General features: G+C 36.2%; 1 protein-coding gene across 1 annotated transcript in view; it reads right to left on the bottom strand.

Annotated features, from left to right (window-relative positions):
• ANOS1 (anosmin 1) overlaps positions 1-25,761 on the bottom strand; it is a 119,736-nt gene that overhangs the window by 29,510 nt on the left and 64,465 nt on the right. Inside the window, 4 exon segments of the mRNA NM_001323185.1 lie at positions 9,711-9,840; positions 16,428-16,612; positions 22,296-22,518; positions 25,603-25,665. Of these exon segments, the coding sequence (NP_001310114.1) occupies positions 9,711-9,840; positions 16,428-16,612; positions 22,296-22,518; positions 25,603-25,665 (601 nt within the window).

The following is a 25,761-nucleotide window of genomic DNA, read 5'->3' as shown; positions in this document are numbered from 1 at the left end:
AAGGTTCCACCACTGAACAACTTCTAATATTGAATGTTAGGCCCTTGTGTATAATATAATGGCTGAGTCATGTGAATAAGAGGAAATTTTTCATCCGAACTTTTCAAAGTCAAATCTGGTGTCATCTGAGTCTTACTTTTTAATGACAATTCTCAATATAAGTAAACTTGATAACAAAAAATGTTCTCAAGAGTGAATATGGCAATATATTTCTTTCAGCAGCACTTCTGAGAAAGAATACTTCAAAAAGTTGTTTGTTCTTTTAAGTGTCTTTGTTAACCAAACATTATTGGCAAGGTATAATGAAAACACAAAAATCAATAAATAACAGTAAACAAATTCAACAGTGGAGCTGATGAATATTCAAAATATTTCAGGCATATAAAGGAAATTTGTAGCAATTAAGGCATGATGTGAAGTTGAAGCCAAAGAGATAAACAATGGGATTGAGAAAATCATTTTCACAAAACTTTTCTGCCAAATGAGCCACCACTTATTGCCAGAAATAAAACTGGAGGTGTGCAGAAGAGACATCATGCATTCATTTATGGTGCAGTTCACCTGAATCTTCTCATAATGGTTAATGAGCTGTTAAATGAACTTTCCAGACATACTAAGTTCATCAGATAATCCCTATGACTAATGGTCTCACTGAAAAATTCCATCATTTAGGTCATGCAAAGTGACACATTCAGAGTTAATAAAGACAGCATTTTCTTTTTAAAGATCAGCAGATGTGAAATAATGGCTTATTCCTCTTATTTAAAAGGAGTCTCCATTAAATAACAGTAGATACTTCTGTTACCTCATGTGTGTCATTTTAGTTAAATAGTAAAGAATGGTCCTGTTATCTCATACTGGCCATAACTGTTATAAAAATCACCATGAGTTTAAGAATTCTGGAAATTTCACTTAATTTCATTTTCCTAATTACTTCTTTTTCTTTTTTCTTTTTATTCTTTTTTTTCTTTTTTCTTTTTTTTTTTTTTTTTCCTGGCACTGTTCTTACATTTATTGTCCTACCTAGTAGCCAACAACTCCATTTTAAATATATACAACACTGTATATGTTTTGGGAGAGGTAAATTATAAGAAGATTAATTTCTAAAATTTGTTTTAGATAAATAGCTCGTATTGTTATCTAACATAATTCATCATCTATTTCTGTGCTTGCTAAAATAAATAGGAGCAAATGAAATTTGGATGCAATAACCAGAACTTTGAATCAAAAAATCCAAAATCCATCTTCATTGACTTAAAATGTTGTGATTTTTTTTGATTTTTTTTATTATTTTTAATGCAATATGACAATGCATTGTATGAATAAAACATTTATAACCTTAAGTGCAACTGATCATATTACCACAGGTGAATTATTCAGGTTAACTCCCACAAGTACCACACATCATGTATTATGAATACATAACATATGGGATACAGTTAAAGTGTTTTGGAGAGTATGCTTTCATGAATGCTCTGATATAAGCCTAAACAATTTTAATTGTACAACATGCTTTCTGCATCTATAAAATACTTTTAGTGTCCCCCAAAATACTAAAAGTTAAATGAAATGGCATTTCAGAATAAACTCTTCATGGGTCTAAAAGCAAAAGACCAAATTTGTTTAATTTGTTTTCTTCAAAATTCCTTGTCAAGTGTTTCTGGCCCTACAAGAAAAGGAATAGCAATTTTTTTTTGGAAACCTAGAAAGTTCCATTGAATTGTGCCTTTTAAGAAGATGAAGAAGAGTGGTCGTAGACATCAAGGCAGAAAGAAAGGAATTCTGCAACTGACAGGCATGAAAAGGTGAGAAATTGGAGAGTACCACATTTTCTAGAAAAAAAAATAATAGACTAAGCTGTGGAAAATAATCTATGAGGGACTCTGAAATAATGCCTTCTAGTTTATTATGTTAGCTCATGAAGTCAGAGGCAAATGTTGGTAGTATGGCAGCAGGGACTGAATTCTCCCAACAATATTTCATTACATTTGTTGCTGTACAATAGCTGGCAGCAGAGCAGCAGTCTGACAAAATGGTGTTTGAAGTGAAAGTGTGAATGAAGAAAAGGTGTGGAACTGAATTCTTCCATGTGGAAAAAATGGCACCCATCAACATTCATTGACATTTGCTGAAAGTTTATGGAAATCAAACAGTGCATGTTGGCACAATGGGGTGGGGGGTAGAGCATATCAGCAGCATGGAAGACAAGCCTCATTCTGGACAGCTGTCACACCATGGAATGAAGAGTGTCTCCATCAGCTCATCTATGAGAACTGGCGGATTACAACCAGAGAACATAGTTGAATGTAAGTCTAAATGCACTGGAAACAATGGTAGCAAAGTCTGAATATTATAACGTTTGCATTAGGCTTTGTCCCACAGGTGCTTGTGTAGGAACAGAAAGAACCACATATGCAGGCTTGTCGGGACCTAGTGAACCAATATGAGGCTGAATGTGACAGATTCCTGGATCAAAATGTTACCAGTAACAAAATGTGGTGTTACCACTACAAGCTGGAGTCCAAGTAGCAGTTCATAGAGTGAAGATATATGAATTCTCAGGATTTTTTTAAGAAAAAGTACCAGACAGTGGATAAAGTGATATGCATTGTCTTTTGGAATAGGAGGATTTCCTAGAATCTGGACAAACTATCAACTCTGACTGCAGTATCATGATGCTGACTAAGATGAAGCCTCAAACTTTCAGAGTCAGGACAGATAAGACAACAGTCTTTCTCTTGTAACATGATAACACTGGGCCGCAAGCCAGTTTGAAGACCATGGAATCTCACTGCCAGCCTTGGCTGGACTGTCCTGACATATCCACCATATAGTCTGAATTTGGCATCTTCTGGCTTTCATCTGTTCAGGTCAATGAAAGATGTACTGTGTGGACAGCATTCCCCTAGCAACAACACTGTTGCAGCAGCTGTGGAAACAGTGGGTCACCTGCACCGATCACTGATGCAGGTTTTTATGGGAGTGCATGCACTTATTCATCACTAGCAAAAATGCAAAACTAATGGTGATGACTATGTTGAAAAATAGTGCTTTGTAGCTGAGAGTTTACCAAACAGTCATACTGTGCTCTTTGTATATGTACATGTTGCAGTTTCCATGAAAATAAATAGGAGGCATTAATTTTGGAATGACTTAAACGGAAACAAGTAAAATGATCAAAGATGAAAAAAATTAGAAGAGAACACAATATAACAGTTGGAAAGAACCTTCAGAGATCATCTAGTCCAGCTATCTGACCACATCAAGGCTAACCAAAAGTTAAAGTATATTACTAAGACATTATCCAAATCCCTCTTGAACACTGACAAGCATTACAGTTTCACATTTAGTCATCTGAAAGAAAGGAGAAAAAAAAAAAAAACACAAAAACTAAGAAACAATTGTTTGATTTTGGGGAACCAACAATAAAATATTTCCTGGATTTCGGGTACCTGAAATATGAAGCCACTTAGTGAGCACTTTATATCTGCTGAGAACTCATTGCATATTATTTCCATGTGATGACATAATTTATTCTTCTATTTCTATGTCTCTCTATATCACTCATCATTTTTATAACTGACAGAACTACAAATTTTTTTACACCAAAAAACAGGAACATCCATGTTTTCCTTCATTTGAAAGGTCTGAAGTAAGACAGAATAGAAACAAGGTGATACACTGTGATCTCTGTTATTACCAAGACGAAAAACAAAACAAACAAGTAAATAAAAAAGCACCCTACACTAAAAAAAATGACAACACCCTTAATATCCCTAAAACTCAAGAAAGCAAGCAAAATGTACTTCTTAATAGCCTTAAAAACATACTCCTTCATTATGCATACAGACCATTTATGAGATAACTGTAGTTTTTTTCTGTTTCATTTTGCTGTGTTTTTTAAGCCTTCCCAATTCTATTATTGAATGGAAATGTCATGTTTCTACAAGGTGCTCCATTATGCTTATGTCTATCCAGACACAGAAAGCCACACACAACATTTTATGCTGAAATATTTCTAAGTCTAATAAATGGTAGTGGACTACAGAGCTTATACACCTTTGTTAACCTGACTATGAAGCTAAACTGGAATTCTAATGACTATAAAGCTAACAACCATTCTGCTGTTTGTGTTCATATAACTGTGATCCCTTTGACTGACTGCCCACATGTATTATTTAGATATATAAATGTTAAACTACTGGAAGGGAAACTACTGTCAGTTTTTCAAATTTGAAGGTCTGAAATTTTATTTAAACACATTTATCTGAGTGTTAAATTGAATTCTTTGGTTTGCAGAAAGAATGCTGTTAGTTGCAGTATTTCCTTTGCTGTTTATGCTACAGCTCAAGTAAAAGTCCTTATATATACTAGAATTTGGCACAGTCAGTTGTTTTCAAATCTTAAAATATTCTGGTCTTAGCCATCTGACAAGTAAATCACTTCTCACTGCTAGAAATGATAGCTTCATTAGGTCAAGGCTGAGACTGTTGTTCCAGCACATAGAGTAAGTACTGCATTTGTCTGCATTGTATCTGGCTTGAGTATACCCAAAGGACTTAAATGCTTGCTGGCTACTCAGTCATCACAAGAAAAACTGTCTGCAGTCCCCAGAAGGGAGAATTCCTTGCTGTTAATACAAGAAAAAAAGAAAATTTTCACATCACCATTCCAAAATGCACATCTTCCCACAATCATATTTTTAAACATAGTGATAGGCACTTTATATTTTACAAAATTCTTTCTATAAATAGGATCTAGACGCAACTTACAACCTCAATAAAAAAGCAAGTGCGGGGTAGGTACAATAATCACATTGCACATTGCTGCAAAACATTCACTTTGGCTTTAAATGTGGCAACTGTAATGAAAACAATAAATGATTTAAAATATATATGTCAGAGAGGAAATAATGACACTGAAACATGGAATTTCCATCTTCAGCTGTAAAAATGATGGCAATTTTGACTCCTGTTTAAACCTTTTCTACAGATATATTTTTTTTTCTCCTTACTTAAAATAGAACATCCATTACTATCTTTTAAACATTATGTATGCCAACTCTAAAAATCTGCTGAAACTGCTCTACAGACAAGTCTTCAACTATTAAACAGTTCCAAGGCATAAGTTAGAGGACTGGCTTTGCCCAATGGAAATGGCACACATAAACCAGCTGTGCAACAGTATAAAAAAATCATTGGTCTCAAAGGAGCAACAGAAAGAATTTTATTGCCAGGAGTGGGTGTCTGTTCTGGTTTTACTAACACTCAGTAATGCATGCATGAAATCTCATCCAGCATGGTACTTATGTGCTGTGAAAACAATGTTGTCTGCTTCCTTTTGCTTGACAATTCATCCTGTGTATGCTAGCAGCTGCCTTTATGGTGAAGATAAAAACCTTTAGTAAGGTAGAAGGATCAGGTTTGGGCTCATTGTGTTGATCTTACAGACTCTTTTAGCCCATGAAAATAGCACAGTGTCTAACTACAGACTGGCAAGATAATATATTATATGGTAATGCTTAATGCTGGTTCCTCTAGTTAACAGTAGTATCTTTTATTGAGAGTTCATTGTCATCATAGAACCTAAAAGCTAGAAAAAAACAGTCTAAAAACTTACACAAACACAAGTTGAATTACTAGTGCCAAACAGCTTCTGGCAATTTGGGCTTGGCTATCCAGTGTCCACATAATGAAAGAAAAGATAGCTTTTTTTTTTTTTTTTTTTCCTAAATAGACTTATTTTTGGACTGTAGGATCAGTTCCTACAAATCTCTCCTCCTTCCAAAGTAAATGAAACAGTTTGGAGAGGATCAGTTAAAATATGAGTATATTCATATCTTTGGGATCATAAAGATTGTGCCAGACATTCTGTTAGCTTTTTGCTGTTACTGCAAATTACTGTCACTCAGTGGAAGATGAAAAAGAAAGCAAACACAATTAAAAAAATAAAAGCGAAGTGAAAATCACTATCAAGAATAGCAGAAAGCTTTGATCCATTTTAGCTGACAGTATCAACCTCAAAATCCATGTACAGAGCCCTACTTTTAGGAAAGGACCCATTCTCCTCAGTGCTGTATTGACTCCATCTCCTGGCTATCTGCTTTAAGGAGATATACATAATCTATTCTATGTTTCTTGTAACTTTGGTATCAAATTATGGCAAAATAAAGCATCGCTTTTTTCCCTGTGAAAAGTTATGCCAGAGAGGCCAATATAAATGCTTCATCTCTTTTACAGGGATAAATAAACAGCATAAAAAATTCTGAGAGCTTAAGCTCTGAACCTTTCATAAATTATTTATCTCAGCTGTGTCACTTTGTTTATTTATTATTTACATACTAATTCCATAAATTAATGCATGAGGCAGTGTAAAATAGCTAATAAACCCTCACCTCAACTGTTTACAGTATAATACTATCAACATCTACAGCAGATAAATAATCAAAACACGAGTAGATGAAGAATGGTGTAGAACCATTATAGCTGGAATGCTTGATGAAATTCTCTTCTGCCTTCCTAGTTTTATGTTTTTCATGACTGGGATATTAAACTAATTTGTATAATAAGAAGTTTCTTAGTGAAATAAAAGTTACTGAATAACTAAAAAGATGTAAAGATATTTTGAATTTTAAAAATCTTGCTTTGTTGTATCTACTTAGAAATCACATTTTTGCATTTGCAAAAGACACAAAACAATGTAAACTGTAACACAATTACCAGACAAGTAAGTCTCTCTCAAAGTAATTTTGGCATCAATGTCTCTGAATGTTTTTGTTAACAGCTTAAAATATTTAGTGAGAGAGATTTTGTGGTTCTATACTTTTCCCCATATTCTTATTATATGTCATATTTGTCTCCCTTAAGAAAAAAAAAAATACAATTTGCTATTTGTTGTAACTTATGAGCAACTGGTAGAAGTTCAACATTATGTGTGAGAGACTGTTTTAGGAATTGCTGTCACATTTCCTAATAAAAGGATTTCTTCTTGAAAAAATAATGTTAGTAAATCTGATGAAGGTGATAAATCTTCTATTGCTTTTTGGTGCAATATAATCAAACAGCAGAAGAACTGTTATGAGTTTCTGTCCACACTTTGCACAAATGTACCAAAGGGAGACAGCAGACTTTCAAAGGTGAGATGCCAAAATCCTGCTTCCCTTTCCATAACAGAAGCTAAATATGCCTATAGGAGCTCAGCAGGAATGAGCAGATGCTGGCACCCAAAAAAAGGGAGCATGTGATCGTTGCCTCTCTGCCAGGCAGGGGCAACCACTTCCCACTGAGTTCCAATGCAGTAATTAATAGTCTGTATAACACTATAGCAGTTATTGCTATGAGTACCTGCTCAGGGACATGGAGATTGAGAGATATTGACTGAAGCAAGCTAGTGTCATTCCTGACAGTCACCACTGTCACTTAATGCTTCCAAATTTTATTTGGTAAGTGAGGCATCTTTGCAATAGCCACTAACATAACAAAGCCTCTAAAATACTCGAATGAACGGGTGGAATGTTTCTGGCTGCAGAGCTGACAGCTAACTGTATCCCTTTCGTTTGCTTGGCATCTCACAATGTTCTGTCATGTGCTGGTGCCTAGATTTAAAAATTGTTATTGTGAGGGTAACAGTAGATGAGGGTTACTGCAGACTTTTGAATAGAGCTAGTTTATTTTCTGCCCTTAACAAAATCACTGCTGTTTTCATTATGTAACAGCATGCAGATGTTCTGCTAGCTTCTGTACATCTCACAAAGTCCTAGAAGTTCTCAAAGTGCTCTCTGCCCACCTGACAGCCATGAGCAGTACTACTGGAGAGCAAATGCTTCAGGAGCAGCTGTAGAGAGTGCAGGAGAAGCAGACTCTGGTATCTAACAAACAATCATTTCAAAACTTCAAGCTCCTGAAAATCACTGCCAGGTAGGAGATTATTCTGAATAAATATATCTGTATGCTTATCACGCTCTCACATTGTCCTCCAGAAACCCCCTTATGGATAGGGTCAGATACTGGGCTAAAGAGATGTTCGGTACAACTTAGCACAGATGTTCTTACATTCATTACTAATGTAGGTATTTTGAACAATATGCTCCTGTGGTGAGCCCAACCATCAGGGGACATGTTTGGAACAGAATTTTATACAAATGTCACACTCAAGCCAAAACCCCATGGTTATCATGATATATCTTTATGTAACTGCAGTTGTGGTGCTTTCAAGCAGAATAGTTGGAAAATCTCTAGCAATTCAGAAAAACAACTGACCATGGTATATGTTTAAAAGAAAGCTGGTGCCCAATTCAGCAATGAAGAACTGTATCTGCTTAACTGTATCTCACGAAAATAATCAAAGAGAAAGCTGATGATGAGTCTGTGCAGTGAGCTCATCATAGTTTGGAGGAACTGCATTTTTTATGTCATTGAAATTGTGTGCTAATTAATTGTAACAAATTCTTAAAATAATACTTCTTTTGTTTGTCTCACAGCAATAGTGGGATGGCCATGCCAACAAATACTTCTGATCAGACATGGGGTTATAGCATTAAAAATTACTGATCTGAATGTAAACTTGTTCAGTAAATAATTAAAACATCCATATTATCAAAAGCACTTGCAAACTTACATAACTGTGCCTACAGTAAGATCTTTTTCTAGGATTGATTATGACCAAAAAGAAAGAAAAAGATAATGTGGAAACCCATAAATAGCAACTGCTTATATTGCAAGTCAATTCTACAGGAGAAACAAATGCATTCTTCAGAGTACTCTTTATAAAAGTGTAAAGATCCTGTCACTACCAAAACAAAGACATGTCAATCTATTGTAAACTTCATCTCCATCAGTAATACAGTGAGGACTGCCAAATCTCATTGTTTGGCATCAAAGCCAACTAGCATGGTCTGGCTATTTCCAGACTATTAACTTTCTGTAAGAGAGAGCGACCACATCCAGACTATTGGGGATGGCTTCTGGACTGCGATACCATGCTTGAAAAGTCATCTGGAAAAGCTCTAATTCACGTGGGTCAAAAGTGCACCAGAATGAAACTTCACAGGAGGGGAGATCTGTTTGAGCTCCTATCTTCCCAGTACCAATTACTGATCCATTTTCAAAGTTATTGCCCGAATACATCCCTTGACAAATCAAGCGACAGCAACAAAAATTCCTGCAACACTTAATGGACTGGCTAACATGCCTTCCCAATGAAAAGTAACATGCTGCTTAACCTTATTATACCTAAGCCCTTATGATTAGTGCTAGAAGGAAGGGAGTCATATTAAAAGCCCCTATTGCCATTAAAAAAAATGATACTCCGACTACTTAGATGTGGGTGACAAATATTTCTGTACTTGGCTAAACATATGACAGTAACAAATTTTCTATAACTGTAAAGGAACATAAGAAAGATCTCTTGGAATAAAACACTGAAAACCCATCTCCATTTTTCATGGTCAGAGTCTTGCTGTTTGATACCAATAGCATGGAAAATGTCTAAGAAAAGGTTTATTCATTGAGACACCTTTCTGATAAAAAGAATAAGGATATCATTAACCTTTAATTCTTGAGAAGACCTCAAACAAACTTCACACCATGTGAGCTAATGCCAAAGCTAATGGCAAAACAACCAAAAGCCCCACTTTCTGCCACAAAAACAGGCTGCCTTCCACATTTGAGCAAGCAGAAGATGTGCTCCAGATGTAGGGAACCAAAACTCACCTTTAGAGGAGCGGAAGTGCTTGCTGGGTGCCGTGAAGCCCCTTGTCCCATGCACGTTCACAGCTGCCACACGGAACTGGTACCACCTGCTTGCTCTGATGTCTGACAGCTGAACCCGCTCATCCGTTGTCTGGTGGAGAAAATGTCACGGTTACTGTCTGCTTGAATGGGGCTAGTTGTGCTCTCTGCAATGTAACTCCCATCAGTCAGACTGGGAGGTAGCAGATACACCTCTTCAGTACTCACAAGTGCCAACAGTTGTGAACAAAACCATGTAACCACTAAACTGTACAGTACGTTGCAGGTTTCTTCTAGAAAAGTGGCGTTTAGAAAACTGGTCAAGTGTTAAATTCACAAAATGATTTTTTCAGTTATCACAAACATTACTAAACATGTAGGACTTAGCTAATCAGCTGATGAGTTTTTAGGGAACTCATTACCCCAGATCAACAGACTCATTTATCCAGACCCTAAAGAGTCAGGCCTCCAAAATTACTTCATAAAATCCAACACTGAGAATCCACATTTTCTGGTTCACAGGGAACACAAAGTCCTCAGGTAATGACAGTGAATCCTCCTTCAAATCTTTGGCACTTACAACAAAATGATAATCACAGCCTTAACTCTTCTCTGCAGACTTTTCTTAGGTCATAGGAGATGATCTTTTCTCCTACAACACTCACTAAGACTGCTGGTGTGTCATAAGTTCCATTTCCAACTTCTGCAACGAGTGCCTTAACCACTGACATATGGAAAAAGTATAAATGCACTCTGAACTCTTTCAGGAGGAGGTGCTTTTAACACATTTATTCTGAGGTCTGTTTTTATTCTTTTCCTTTAAGCTTTTAAGCAGCTGGTTTGTACACTTTCTGAATTTTTTTCTGAGGTACAAACACCAGAACTGAACACAGCTTTCTGATAACAGCTCGATCACTACCAGTAGAGAAGAAACATTGTCTGTGGAGCTCATCAGAAACTAATCTATTTGTGGCTATTTTACATTTAAAGTTACATCTCAATTACCCAAAATTCATTTCACAGCTCTCACTTTTGCTGTTTTAATACTTTAATCAAAACACATATAAGCTTGAAATAAATGTTTTGCACATGTCTAAATAAACTGCACAATCAATAAATATCATTACTGACCCAAGATGCAATCTCATTGCTTTATTAATATCGATTTATTTTTATAATGGTTGTTTCCTATAACTTCAGAAATCCACCATATAGGATTCAGCATCATTTGCAATGATGCCAAGTACTTCCAGAAGAAGGACAATGCTGTGATCTAAGAAACTCGACACAGCTTCACAAAGTGACTGACCAATCTGGTAGTTTTCTACAATAGGGTGACTGAATCAGTCAACAAGGGAAGACCAGTTGAGTGTACCTGGACTTCTCTAAGCCTTTGACATTACATCTCACATTACATCCTTATCTCTAACTTGGAGGGATTTGAAGGCTGGATTATTTGGTAGCTAAGAAATGGGCTGGATGGCCACAGCTAGAGAACTGTGTACAGCAGGTCCAGGTGAAAGCTAGAAAAAAGCAGGATCGCTCAGTTCTCTATCTTGGGGTCACTGTTCTTTAACATCTTTGCCAGCAACCTAGCCAGTGGGATTGAATGCACCCTCACAGATTTGCTAATGACACCAAGTTGAGTGGTGCAGTTGATGCTACAGAAGGAAGGGATGTTATCCAGAGGGACTTGGACAAGCTTGAGAAGCAGATTTACATGAACCTTCAACAAGGCCAAGTGCAAGGTGCTGCACTTTTTTCAGGCAATCCCAAACACGTATACATATTAGGAGAAAAATTACTTGAGAACAGCCCTCAATAGAAGGACTTGGGGTTTGTGGTGGGTGAAAAGACAGATGTGAGCTAGCAGTGTACACTTGTAGCCCAGACAGCCAACAGTATCCTGGGCTGCATCAAAGGAAGGGTGGCCAGCAGGGTGAGGAATATGCTTGTCGTACTCTACTCTGCCATCATGAGGTTTCATCTGGAATATTATATTCAGATGTGAGAAGCCCAGCACAAGAAAGACATGGAGCGACTGGAGTGGGTTCAGCAGAGGGCCACAAAGATGACCAGAGGAGTGGAACACCTCTCTTACAAAGAATGGTTGAGGGAGCTGGCATTATTCATCCTGAAGAAGAGAAATCTCTATGGAGACCGCATTGTGGCTTTCCAGTACTTAATAAAACATAAAAAAGATGGAGAACAACTTTTTTACACAGACTGACTGACCAGACAGGGGATAACGATTTTAAAGAGTGGAGATTTCGATTCGATGTAAGTAGAAAATTCTTTACTCAGAGGATGGTGGGGCAGCACTGGAACAGGCTGCCCAAAGAATTTGTGGATGCCCCATCCCTGGTGGTATTTAAGGCCAGGTGGGATGAGTTATTGGGCAACATTTTCTAGTGAGAGCTATCTCTGTCCATGGCTTAGTACTAGATGATCTTTAAGGTCCTTTCCAAAATAAGATATTATATGATTCTATACATTTCTGCTTTTTGCTTTTTTTCCATCCCCTGGAAGAAAGCAGCAGCTGCCAACTTAAATTAGACAGACAGAACTTCAGAAACATGCTCCAGCTCTCCAGCAACAGTATTTTTAGAGCCTCCACCAGTAAAGTTTGTAGATACTATCCTGTGCTTAATCTCTTCAACTTGTTGACTAACAAAATTTAGGAAAATGGGTAGTAGGATTGTGTGAGCATGTGAACGAAATAGGTGACCCAGTGTTGCTGTCACCACTACTGAAACACTCCACCCACTGTCTTACTGTGCTCACATCCACTATGTGATCTCCATAAACATTCAGCGGGCAACAATGAATGTCCAGAAGTATAATTTTTTCTGTATGGAGGAATTCGATTCCATACCTTTGCTTCATACACTATTCCATGTACTATGTCATTTTAACAGACAGCTCCTCTGCTGCTGTCTGTCACATTGCAACAAAATGTAATGAGATACTAGCAGGAAGGTTCAACCTGTACTGCCAGGCCACCTCTGACATCATGGGACAACATAATAAAACAGGAAGCATTATTTTAGGAGCAGTTCTTGTGGCTAGAAGACAGGTATAATGTGAAAAGACTTGATTGACTCTACATTCCTCAACTGAGAAATCTCAGTTGTAATTTCTTTGCACCAGCCCAGTTATCCTGTTAGGGCTCATTTAAAACACCAGATTTCATTTGTGTCATTCTTTGCACGGCGACTGTGAGATGTAGAATCAAATAATGCGTCAACTCATATCACTAAAATTATTTTAATTTATGAACAGGCTCTAGGCTTATTTCTTTCACTATTGGCTTTGTTGGCAAAGCTCCTGTTAGTCTCGTTGGCATGTAGGAGATGTATCTGTAACAAAAGCTCATGCATTATAAAAAGCTTTGGTCTTCCTAGCCAACCTTTACAAAGATTTAACATATTTGAAGAAAGGGCTAAATGCTGTTGAGAAATCTTATACTATTCTATTGGGAATTTGAATATTTTTTCAGTTAGTTCACAGAGAGCTATCAGAGTAATTATTAAAAAACAATTCTCATTGTGTCTTAGAATGTTAACATAATGTTCTAAAGAATTTAATCAATGAAAGACAAAAGAAAAAGATCGTCCCTATGTTAAACAATTATGAAGTAATAATTCGTAATTCTTTTGTCTGTGCACTTATCCATTCACTTAAAAGTGGAAGGTTTTACAGTTAGGTTACAACCCTAACATTTGGACACAGCCTTACCTTGCTGAGTTCATAGCTCCACAACTATCTTTTGAAATAATGCAAAATGATATAGAATTTGTAGATAAGAGAGTGAAGATATATCATCCATAGTGTAAGAAGATCTGAGTTTGTATTTCCTCTGTCAAAAAAGAAGTCTGACAGTGCCACATTTGCTACTCTATCAAAGGACAGTAGACCTTCCTTAATTAAGAACATTTCTGCTTTTTAAAGTGATGAATAATTAAAATTCTTTTTAATGTTAAGATTTAAATAACATAGTAATAGATTGTCTCCCTTCTTCAAAAGAAAGTATCAGAAAAGAACAACAATAGACTCCAAAATACATACACTTTTTCAAAAAAATACTTTTTCAATACCAAATAAAAATTTATGTGACACATGAGAAAATATTTACATATTAACTCACAGGAATTAAGTAGAAAATGGTAGTAGTTTTGAAAAGTAAATCCTTCAAAAAAGTTATTTAAAATTATAGTCTCAGCTGTAAATGAACAATTAAAAAGAAAAACAGAAAACTGTATGAAAATCTCTGACAAAATATTACGAATTTTCATGTAAGAAGGTGCAAACAAAAACTCTGTATAATCCCAGGCATATTACTATGCAGTATACAAGCATAAAAAAATTCAGAACCTTGCCTACAGCCTTGTTTATCTTTCTCTGCTCTGAATATGCCCTCTAGCAAAAGTAGAGAAGAGAGTACTGAAGAGGCATGAGCTCCCATGGACAGTCACGGAGTTCTTAACTGAATGGCTGAGCTCTTCGCAGCCTTAACCTACAATTAAACCTATAAACAAGTGCCCAGTGCTTTAGAATCATACAAGAAAAAAATCTCAGTTATATGGACAAGAAAAGCCTGGAAGAGATGCACACAGTCACTTCAGTCACATTGGACATCCATCTTTGTTGCTGACATGGCAAAAATATTTCTAACGCATTCAGCCAAATCCAGAATTTGATGTCTAAAACTACAAATACCATTGAGGTACACGACTACAGAGACAGAAATTCTTATTATTAGTGCCCCTAAAGAGTGCCCAGCCTTTATGCTGCATTAAGTACACATGGTTTGCAAAGTCAGACAGGCATCCTGAAACTTGTTTTGACCTGACATCCCTAGTGGAGGCTGTTTCACTATGCAATGTATTTCTCTCAAGATTTAGTAGGAACATCAAAGTTCCTAGGAAGAAGTCAGTTGGAGGAGTCTTCTCCTGACATAGTGAATAACTCAGCCCCTTCTGCCTTCATATTGTACACCCTCAGGAAAGTTACCTATCAGGATTCTTACCATTCTGTAAAGGAAAGATATTTCTGAAGCCCTCTCTCTTGTACATCACTGTGAGAACGAAGCTTATGCAAGCTTCACCACTGTATATAGACCTTGTTCCCAGAAATATGCAAGAGGTTATTTCTGGGATGAGATAAAGTGCGGGAATATGCTATCTTTGCAGAAGAACTATGTTTCTACAGCCTAGTTACATGGCATAACAGCGAGAAGCAGTTCACATCTGGCTTATGTTTACTAAGTGGTATTCACCTAGTAGCATTATTACGAAGCTATTTTCTGAGTATGGGGAACACAGACTGAAGATCTGAACCTCAACTGAGAGACAAAAATAAGTCACTGCAACTTTATCAGGTGTGAAGTTGTACACGTTCCTTGGGATGCAATTGTGCAGGCAGTGTTTCATGCCAAGCTCTGCTGCAGGTGACTTTCCCTGATTAAGACTGTAATGTTGTAACAGTCCCGCGTGATACAACAGTAAAGCGAAAGATTTCACTTTTTCAGTGTTCAGTTTCAGAAGCTTGACATTATTTTAAGATACCTTTTTCCTATACAACCTGAACTGAGAATGAAAACAGACTGCCACAGAATTTAAATTCCTTATTTTATTTTGTGGATTATTCCTTCTTTCTTTTTTTTCTAGCTGTTTTGTTCTTCCACTCATGTTTTGCAGGTCTTTTCAGAATCAACATTCTGCTTTTCTTGTCAGCAGAGATGATGATGAGACAGTTAAGATAAATGATTGGAAGTCTGCCAGTTCCAGGTGGACTGTCAGCGTGTTAAGGAACAGATTGAAACTGGGAAGAAACTAAGCAAAAATTTATGCTCTTTTGGCTGCTTCCCATTAAGAAACATTTGCTCATGAATCTTACGTTCTCAGCCTGGATGGCCCTGAGTGATAACAGCATGACATCATAGGTTTTTCTGAATTAGGAGGGAAACATCTGAAAAAGTGACCTTACAAATAAAAAATGTTTCACTCTTAACACTTTTTCTTTTAAAAATTGATGGTCTTTTGATCAATTATATTTCTTAATATTTTGCTAAAATCCAAGCCACAACTTGGAGACCAGGCATTGGCTCACACTGACTTTAAAGGGACTGTCTCTCACACGATTCCTTCAGTAGATTTCAGTAACTAAGCCTATACTTTCAGTAGATTCATGGCTTTTTGGAATACCTAGCTGAATAGATAACAAGTATGTGCTTATACAAAAGTTCTACTGAGCGTTTTAAGAAAATCAAGCTTTCAGGTAGATCTATAGATCCTTACCTACAAAAAATAAAGTAATTTTGGAAACATAAACTTCTGAATGTCATTTCCTTTGGGTACAGGGAAAGAAATATTTTCTTTTTTTGCTAGTGTATTCACACATTTGTAATTATGTCATCTACTATACAGAATCAAAACCATTTGATGTTTCTGTGACTGAAAAACTGGAAGACAAAATATTGAAGTTAATTTTTCCTGAATAGGTCTTGAAAATAGCTCATTTGAGCAGTGGAGTAAAGCCTTGGAGATCTAGACCCTGCTTGCGACTATCCTGTGACTTAGAGAAACTCTCAAAATGCATATCTCTGCATCAGTCTCTCAGTTTATGTAATCTAACTCTTCTCTGATCTGAACAACTTTACAGAAGCTAGGGGTTCTTACCATTTTATGAAGAACTGACCTGTGCCACAGTTTGCCAGTTAGTGGCGTCATCCTCACTAGGATGGATTCCTTGATTCCACCTCCTCTGAACAACATAAATCACAGGCTCAATTGAAATATTGAATTTTGAAGACCACTTCACCTCCAGGTCTCCAGACTGGAGTTCGATGAATTTTAACTCTTTCCGGGGTTTCAGTGGAACACCTGCAATAAGAACATAAAGATGAAAATATTTGAATAATTTACAAATTATTTCTTTATTTCATTTAAGAACTAAAAGTAGTACAGATCTGAGAGTTGTGACTTAAAACTGATTTCAGTTCCAAATTTTGATAACATGGAGAAAGATCATCTGATCTCAAGCTGAATCAGCTACACCGCCATTCAGATTTTCACCTAATTTGTCTTTAAACACTTCTCATCATAGAATTTTCCCAGCATCACTTAGCAATCTCTGTTTTTTTCCACTGCTTCTCTACCTTTATTACAAAACTTCCCCTTGCTCAGTCTTTGCTGCATTTTAAACTCAGTACTTGTGTTCATGGATCATGGACAACAGATCGTATCTTTCACCTATGGAGAAGTCTTCTGAGCACTGTAGGACTGTTGTCATCTCTTTCATTGCTTTCTTCTTCTGTCTAATAACTGCATTATACTCCTGTAAGAGTTTCTCTTCCTCTGATTATTCTTGCAGTTCTACTGTCTAAACTCTTCCATTTGACCACAGCCTTTCTCCAAAGCCATCTCTAAAACAAGACAGTCTCCAAAAAGAGCCTTTATGTATGCAGTATAGAGTAGCAAAATTATTTTCAATCTTTTACATCCATCTAATACATGTAATCATGTGGCTTGCATAATTATTACTGTGGCATGCAGCCGTAGTGTATGATGTGTCTGTCACTCTTCACTTTTCCCTAAATAACTAGGAAAGGTAAATTTCAAGACTTCTTGGAATAGATCTGCTGCATCTGTTAAATGTGGTCCAATTGTTACATTTCAGAGTCCAAGATGTCTTTATAATATTTAAGAGTAATTTCTCATTACATGATATTACTGAAGAACAGTTATTTCTGTTGTTTAGCCTTAAGAAAAGAAGGCTGAGAGGGGACTTGATCCAGGTTTATAAATACCTGAGGTGTGGGAGCCATAGTGGTGAGGCTGGTCTCTTCAGTAGTGTGTGGGGATAGGACTAGGGGTAATTGGATGAAAGTACAGCATAGGAAGTTCCGCACGAATGTGTGGAAGAACTTCTTTACAGTGAGGGTGACGGAGCACTGGAACAGGCTGCCCAGGGAGGTGGTAGAGTCTCCTTCTCTGGAGATATTCAAGACCCACCTGGACGCCTACCTGTGTGACGTGGTGTAGGGAGCCTGCTTTGGCAGGGGGGTTGGACTCGATGATCTCTTAGAGGTCTCTTCCAACCCCTACAATTCTGTGATTCTGTGATTCTGTGACTCTTGACAGCACTGCCTCTTTGAACTATTTGCAGCAGTTTAAAGGAGAATACCAAAATCAAATTTGGCATCTTTTGATTAAATCAACATACCAAGCATCTCCCTCGATAGATATTATAAGCTCATGTATTTAATTGTCCATCATTTTGTCACTTTGGGATATGCTACACACAGGAATTCTATGCTGAAATATAAACCTTTTTACTAAATTACTGCATGTTTTTTATCTATTTCACCATTTCATTGGGGGACAATAAAAGACCAGCTGTATACACTGGTTCAATAAATTGCAATATTAATGTTTCTACTCAGTCTGTCATAGATGGCTGGAATAATGAATCTTAGAGGAGCAAACTACTTCGATGTTTTAAGAGGTCTTCTCCTAAACGTGATTCAGTAATTAGCACCGAGTCAATACAAATAGATACAGTAGCCCTTGAAAAAACCTAAAATCAACCTAAAGAAAATCCAGTACATAAATCCAGTACCACCACAGTTTAAACCATGCGTATCATTCAACAGTCAGTCGTCTTAGCCTAATATAACTAACATCATAGATCCTGTCAGTTCCAATTTCTACATTTCAAACTCCTTCTTTAATTACAATGTACAATAATCCTACAATTTGCATGTTAAGAAAATCCCATCTGCTCTGCATTAGGGGCAGTTGGATTTGCTTGATTGCAAGTAACTCAGCCTCTTCACTGTTATGTAATTGTGTGCAGATGGCTTTCAGCAACACAAACTACAGCATCACACAAGTGCATTCTGAAACTTTTGTAGAACCAGCATCATCAATTTCATATCCAGATGTGTAGATCCAATTACTCCTCAGCGTGCTCTTTCTTATGTAAATGCCTAACCCCTTCATTGTGCTGGGACCAATCAGTACTTCAAAGTCTGTATTTTTTGAAGAATTTAAATTACTGATTGCTGTATGCATGCAGCACCAAAACTCAAAAACAAAAACAAAAACAAAAAAAAACCACAAAAAAAGAAAAAACCAAAAAAACAAAACAAAACAAAACAAAACAAACAAAAAAAACCCAAGCATTTCCAAAGGTGTATTTCAAAATATTCACGATGTGCCTCAGTGCTACAAAAAATACTTGTATCCTCTTCAGTCACAAGAATCTGTACTTTAAATGTTGATTTTCCAGGAATTCAAAAAGCTTTCATAGAATGGTTTCAGACAGTAAAAGCTACATTCAAGGCATCAATATGATCCTAAACACAGTTGTTCAAAGATGCAAAGATGAGCATCTCTAAAGCTGTACAAGTTTTTTAAAACATGAAATTATTTTTTGTTAACCATGAAAAAAGTTTTAAACTATGGATGACAGTTCTGGCTCCAGCTGTCGTATTATGACACTGCCATGCCACCTTAGCCTTTAAATGTCATGATCTTCTCTTTTTAACTCACTTTGCTCAGATCTGCAGTTCGGTCTGCTGTAGGGATTACTCCCTCACACATTTCAGACAAAATTAATTAGGCTGGATTAGGCAGTACGAACCCTGAAACTTTGATCAAAAGAGGTTGTGGAAATTTCACTGAAGTTGAGATATTATCACACTGGAGAAACCACTGACTTCTGAAAAGGAAAAAGTTGATGGATAATTATCCAGCTGTAACCAGATGAGTGTAGAAAAAAAGATACACGTTCATGCCCTTACATGGAGATGAATATGTGGGTGTTAGACAGTGGCTTCACTGTGATCAAGCATTGGACATCACTTTGTCTGCCTTTTTGTTCTGTGGTTTTATATGATCTTATTTCTGAGTAGATATTCCTCTCATTTTTATCCATAGAATACCAAGTCTATCTTAGATATTTAGATAGAATTATACCCATATAGGAAAAAAAAAAAAAAAAAAAAAAAAAAGAAGTAGGAAAAATCAGAAAAACTTTCTGAAGTCCTTTACTAATTGAGACAACACAAAGAAGGTGGATGAGGCAGAAGAGTAAAAGAAAACGTAACTCCATCAAAGGCAAAAAAATAAAATAAAATTGAAGACTGTGTAACCGAGCAGTAGTATGCCTAACAGAGATGAGGAAAATGCAGTCATATAGACAACTTGATCATTATTGAATACAAGCCAATTAAAACAAAAAGGGAAAACAAAAACAGTAAAACCCAAAAACACTTTCAATATATAACTTTGGTGTACACATACTTACATTGATATCCTTTTAGGATTTAGCTTTCACACTCAGTACTAAAGCACACATCCTGTTATATCAGGTATTTTATATCCATTGTCGTAACTTTCATCTCTAAAATTGGATCAACATTGAAACTCTAGCAACTTCTGCAGACTCTAAGATTCAATCTGAGTTCACTTTCTAGCTGTGAGTGCTGTCAAAAAGGTAAGAATAAGTACTAGATGTGTTCACTAGATCTTAGTCATGCTTGCAGAGTTTGCTCTTTAGTGACAGTAAGGTCATTTACCCCTGGAGGAAATGAATAGCAAGCCTGCTCTGCTTCTATTTGTTCTTTGTTGCAGAAAGACAGGTTGAAGAGGCTAATTAGCTGAATTCATCAGCTGAGAAGGCAGCACTGTATTGGGTTTGCCCTTCCTCTGGAAAAAATATATGTTCTTACAAGAAAGCACCTCCTGCAGATAGGTGATAAGATGTTAGAGAAGGTTAGTTCTGCTACTACATAATTAGCTAGAGCAAAAGCAGACTCTGCAGTGTGCAGTTCTACAGTGTATCCCCCTTCAAAAAAACGTACCATCTTGTTTCACATGTTTGCTGCTAGATTTGTTCTCACCTTCTGTGGCTGTCACATTTACTGGAATGCACTGCAGCATATTGTTTTCTGACTGTAGAATGGACCCTGCCCATGTAAACCATTAATTACACATGCAGTACAAAGGCTGTGTTTACTCTTTTGTTCAATAATCTCAAGAAAATGTCAGAAATAAATAAACAGTCTATTAATTCCTTATAACTTGACAGGGCTGTTCTGAAGTCCCTTGAAAGCCAGAGAATTTCCATTCTACACTGGAAAACTGGATCACAGTATTTTCTGCCATTCAAACTACTTCAAGTACTGTTTTCACTAGTTTCACGCTTACTCAAACTCTATGACTTCTATATCAAATTTTCTCCACTTGTGTAAGTAAGACACTGTTGATGGACAATGTTGTATGTTCAAACTCAAGATACAAAAGTCAAAAGTACATTATTTATGACATACATTTTCATCACTAAGGACATTAAAAAATATGCATTAACATTTCTGTTAAAAGAATGAACTTAAAGAAAAATCACCACCTCCTTCACATATTTGACTTCCAATATCAAAACAGATCTGATATTTACTGTAATCAAACACACAGAATCATGATAGCCTGCTCAATTTCAAGTACCATTAGCAGGTTTGTATGCCAGGAAAGGTCAACAACTCTGACCTCATCCAAACATTCATTCTATGTTTTTTGTGTTGCAAACAACTGGAGATCTGCAGATGGAAATAAGGCTGGATTTAGACCTAAGCCTGAAACTTAGTTCAAAGTTCTTCTGATTGCTCTCTCCATGGAGAGCTCAAGCTATCAGCAGCATACCTGATTAGTATTTATTTTTTATCACTAAAGTAACAGGAATGGATTTCTAACAAAATGTTCCAACTCCATTTAGCAAAAAAATGTCATTCACAAATGATTGTTGCTTTGTGTTGGATGCATATTTTAAAAGTATTTCATACATGAAGCTTTTTTAAAATAAACATAACAAAATCTGGAGGCTGTATAAGCACAGATCTTTCCTAAATCTGTATGCTCTTGCTGATGGATGGCAAGGACAGATTCTCAGGACTCCAGACAAATAAAAACTTTTTGAATAATTCATGGTGCCTTAAATTTAAATAATGCAGTAATATATATGTGAGCATTATCTAGGTCATTAAGTACACCAACTCCAAATACATTGCACTGATTTGTTCTTTGGCTTTGTTACCACACAATTCCTATTCAGTAGTGCTATCTTCTTGGCTCATAATCATAAATGTCATTTGTGATTAATAGGACTCAAACTATTTATTGTTAAATATTTTCCTGCTGCATTCTCTCTCATCTGCATCAAATTAAGTGAGATTTCACCTAAACTGGCAAGTCTGTTCTGCATAATAGCCATATGCTTACATTCCACAGATTTCCAGATACGGCCTTCATAAGGCAGGGAAGAAAAAAAAAGAAAAAAAAAAAGAAAAAAAAAAACAACAACAAAAAACCCTATCAGAAACTGGAACAACATTTTTCTTTGTATTTACATATTTTATACATCCAGTCACATCTCCACAGGAACCACCCTCTTTGTTTTCTCCTCCATACAAATTCCTGTGAAATGAAAGTCCTGGTTCTCGAGGAGATTTTACTATGGCCTGAAGTTATTAGCCCAGTATGAGCACATATTAATAATAATTTCTACCTTTGTACAGATTCTTGGGAACTTGGCACGTGTGACCACATCCGTTGGAACAGCATTTCTTCACTCCAGAACATTCACTATCAGCTTCACAGCTTTCAACGCAGGCAGCTGCAAAACCACTGGCCTTTTCAGGTGCTGGGCAGTCCCCTTGCTTCACTGACAGGATGTATTTAAGGAATTCACAGCTAGTTAGGCATTCGTAATTCTTCTTGGGGAAAAGAGGCTAAAGGAAAAACAAATGAATTACAAAAAAGTTTTCAACAGGAAGAAAGAAAAAAAAAAAAAAAAAAAAAAAAGGGAAAAATATTGTATATTTCCCAAGACCTACAAAGATAATTTCAGATTTTCATCTTTTGCAAGACTATCCCCGGAGACTTCTATATTCAAGTCCCTTCTAAAATAGCATTCCAAGTGCACAAACATGAATTCCCTCAAGTATGATCACCATCTTTAATGGGATAAAGCTGTTTACATCTGCCAGATTTCTCTTATTTTCTTCACATTGCCTAGCTACAAAATTGCTCAATAACGGTTTTTTAAAAAATCTCAAAACAAAGGGGAAGCAATTGTCAGATGGTTGGGTTTCTTTGTTTTGTTTTGTTTTTTTGACTGCTCCACATTCCTCTCTTCGTATTTCATCAGACTCTATCCATAATATCTGATGTAATGCCTCTCTAGGAAAATAAGTGAAACCTTGTTTCCTTACACTGTTTGAACTGAGTTGGTTAAAAGGACATCTTTATTTTCTTGGTATTTTCTTGGTTCTGATAAAAAGATCATCAGATTAAAATAGAATCATAGAATCACAGAATCTACTTAGACTTAGAAGGGACCTTTAAAGGTCATCCAGTCCAACTCCCCTGCAACAAACAGAGGATAGAGCTTAAATACAATAATTAAAGCTTAAATAAATGCTATCTCTTAGAGAAATCAGCTCCTAGCTATAGGAGACACTATTTTGAAGCGTATATATTTTGCAGTATATGCACTACCCAGACATTTGAAAGTTTTTTGTTTGTTTGTTTTCCTCGGCTTTATTAAAAACAGCATCTAGAACCCCATGGAGAACACTGCATACAACACAGGGACTTCTCCTCTTTTAGCTGGTGCTTTATTTAGTTTGGTGTATGACCAGTTATGGCAATTCCCTCAAAGAGACCACTGAAACTGTAAGTAGTTAAACTTCATAACTGGGATTACCCAAGTTTTCAACCTACTCTTCAAAAACCCATTCATGTAATGTCTGCAACTTCATTGTTATCTTCCATATTGAAATATTTTCCTTTTTTTATTTATATTGCTTGCAATTTACAGCAAAATGAGAAATACTGTTAAGTATAAGGAGGCCCAAGTGGGGCCTCCCTGAGTATGCGTCAGTTTATGCTCCAGAATCCAGGAATGTGTCACTAAGGTACCTCTCACATTTTGTCTTATAGGGTAGTACCGAATTTTTGAATAAAACTCCTCAGGATATATTTAAGTGACACAGTGTAACTACTGTCCCCCTTTTCTCTCCTACTAACCCCAGTGTTCCTTGGACATGTACTCACGCTGTTCTCCCAGCTGACTATATTTGATTCCACTGCGACTTAAGAAACCAGCAGGAAATAAAACTTTTGGAAAACAAAGGAGATAAGCAACCTGCTTCCTTTTCTTCTTCACGTGAAGGTTACTTTAACAGTAGCATCCATTACCCAGATAAGGACTTATACACAACAAAAGACCTTGAGAAATACAAAGCTAAAGTTTTTATAAAAAGTACATAAAGATGCATTTATTCTCAAATTTTCATTTTCTCAAATGAGAACAGTCTGGCTTAATACATTCAGATAGTGTCTACGGAGCAAACATGAGCTTGAAAGAAAGGAAAATGATCTGTGTGTGTGTCAAGGAAATTTCAAATCTTAAAACATCACAAATTTGCAGCTACTTAATTAAAAACTTTACAGCTCCCTGAGGCATAATACATCCTCAAGGCTTCTCTTCCTCACCCTATTTCACAGCTCATTTTTCAGTTAGCTGCTAAATGTGCTGCTCTTCATTACTGGCCTTTGAAGTTCTAAATTTAGTTTCAACCACAAAACACTAATCAAAGAGGGATGCTCACTGTTTTTAACTACAATAGAACAGTGTTCTACAAATGTTTTTCTTTTAAGCCAAATTTATACATTTTTACATCCATATCTGGAAACTGACAGCCTGAGTAAGAAGTGATATATGAGGATGACATAAATTACACACGGTAAAACTGCTTTATTACCCTTCTCTAAAGTTTTGTTATATAAGGAAGCAGCAACTGATTCCAGTTAAAGAATGTTTACAGGATTAGACTATCATGAGAAGTTTTTTACTTACTCTTACAATATAGTTAAATAGGTTAGTATTCATTTAGTCCTTATTTCCATGTAGTTATTTGAATCTAAAATTTACATTTTTAGTTCAAATGACAACTTTTCCTAATCAAGGTATTTAAAAATGTTTAAACAAGATGTGATATTCTATCAGCAAAAGAGCACCAACAGCAATGAAGAAGACGATCAATCAATCAGTTCAGTTTATCGGTTAAGGTCATTTCTGTTTTTATAAGAAAAGCTGAAAATCTTAATAAATACACATTTTAATTGATTTGAATAAAGGTGCATCTTTATAATAAAGCAACCTTCTACTGAGCTGGTCTTTTTATTTTGTACTAAAAGCCAGTTAAGGATGCTTCAAAACCAATCCAACTATCTCCCATTTTGTAGTAGTTTAACTGATCTATGCTTGTTTATTCACTAGGTTATTTTTAAATGCTATGCAGAAACAGTTTTCTTCAGAAAAGACTTGTTCCTGAATAATTATGAACTTTGATGCCTTCCTCCTGAATCTTGTCACAGCCGTTCTTTCAAGAATTAGACTGATTTTCACAAATAAAATGCCATCCTTTTTTCTATCTGTCTTTCACATGGATTTTCACATTTGTGACACTTTTATCTTCAAAACGCCTTTTCTTACACATGTCCAGATAAGGGAGAAAGTATGTGGGAATAAAATAAAGGACTGATTTAATAGCTCCTTCTCAGAGATATTACGTGAGTGTGACCAATCAGTGCTTCAAATTTCAAGATCATTTAGTCAGGAAAAAAAAGCTTTTTTTTCCCCAGACACATTACAACTATATCATCACAAGTGTATCCATTAAAATGAAAGAAAATGCTATAAACATCCCATGTTCGTTAGCTGTCTCCTTTAAGCTCACACCTCTAATAACGTAAGTGAAAGAGGCAGTTGGAAGAAAGTGAGAAAGAATGCCCTTGGGCTGACATACCTCACAGAAGCTTTGGCAATGGTTTCTCTTCAAGTCCCAGGATTCTTTGCAGGGCTCCAGGCACTAAGAAGAGTCAAGAGGGGAAAGTGTCAAGAAGGAAAAGAAATAAACATCTACAAATGACCCCAGTTTGTTCTCTGATTGTTTGTGTGGCCCATA

Source organism: Coturnix japonica, chromosome 1, assembly GCF_001577835.2.
Source record: "Coturnix japonica isolate 7356 chromosome 1, Coturnix japonica 2.1, whole genome shotgun sequence".
NCBI classification, from domain to species: domain Eukaryota; kingdom Metazoa; phylum Chordata; class Aves; order Galliformes; family Phasianidae; genus Coturnix; species Coturnix japonica.
The sequence above is the reverse complement of the archived record's forward strand: the minus strand, read 5'-3'. Positions and strand labels throughout refer to the sequence as shown.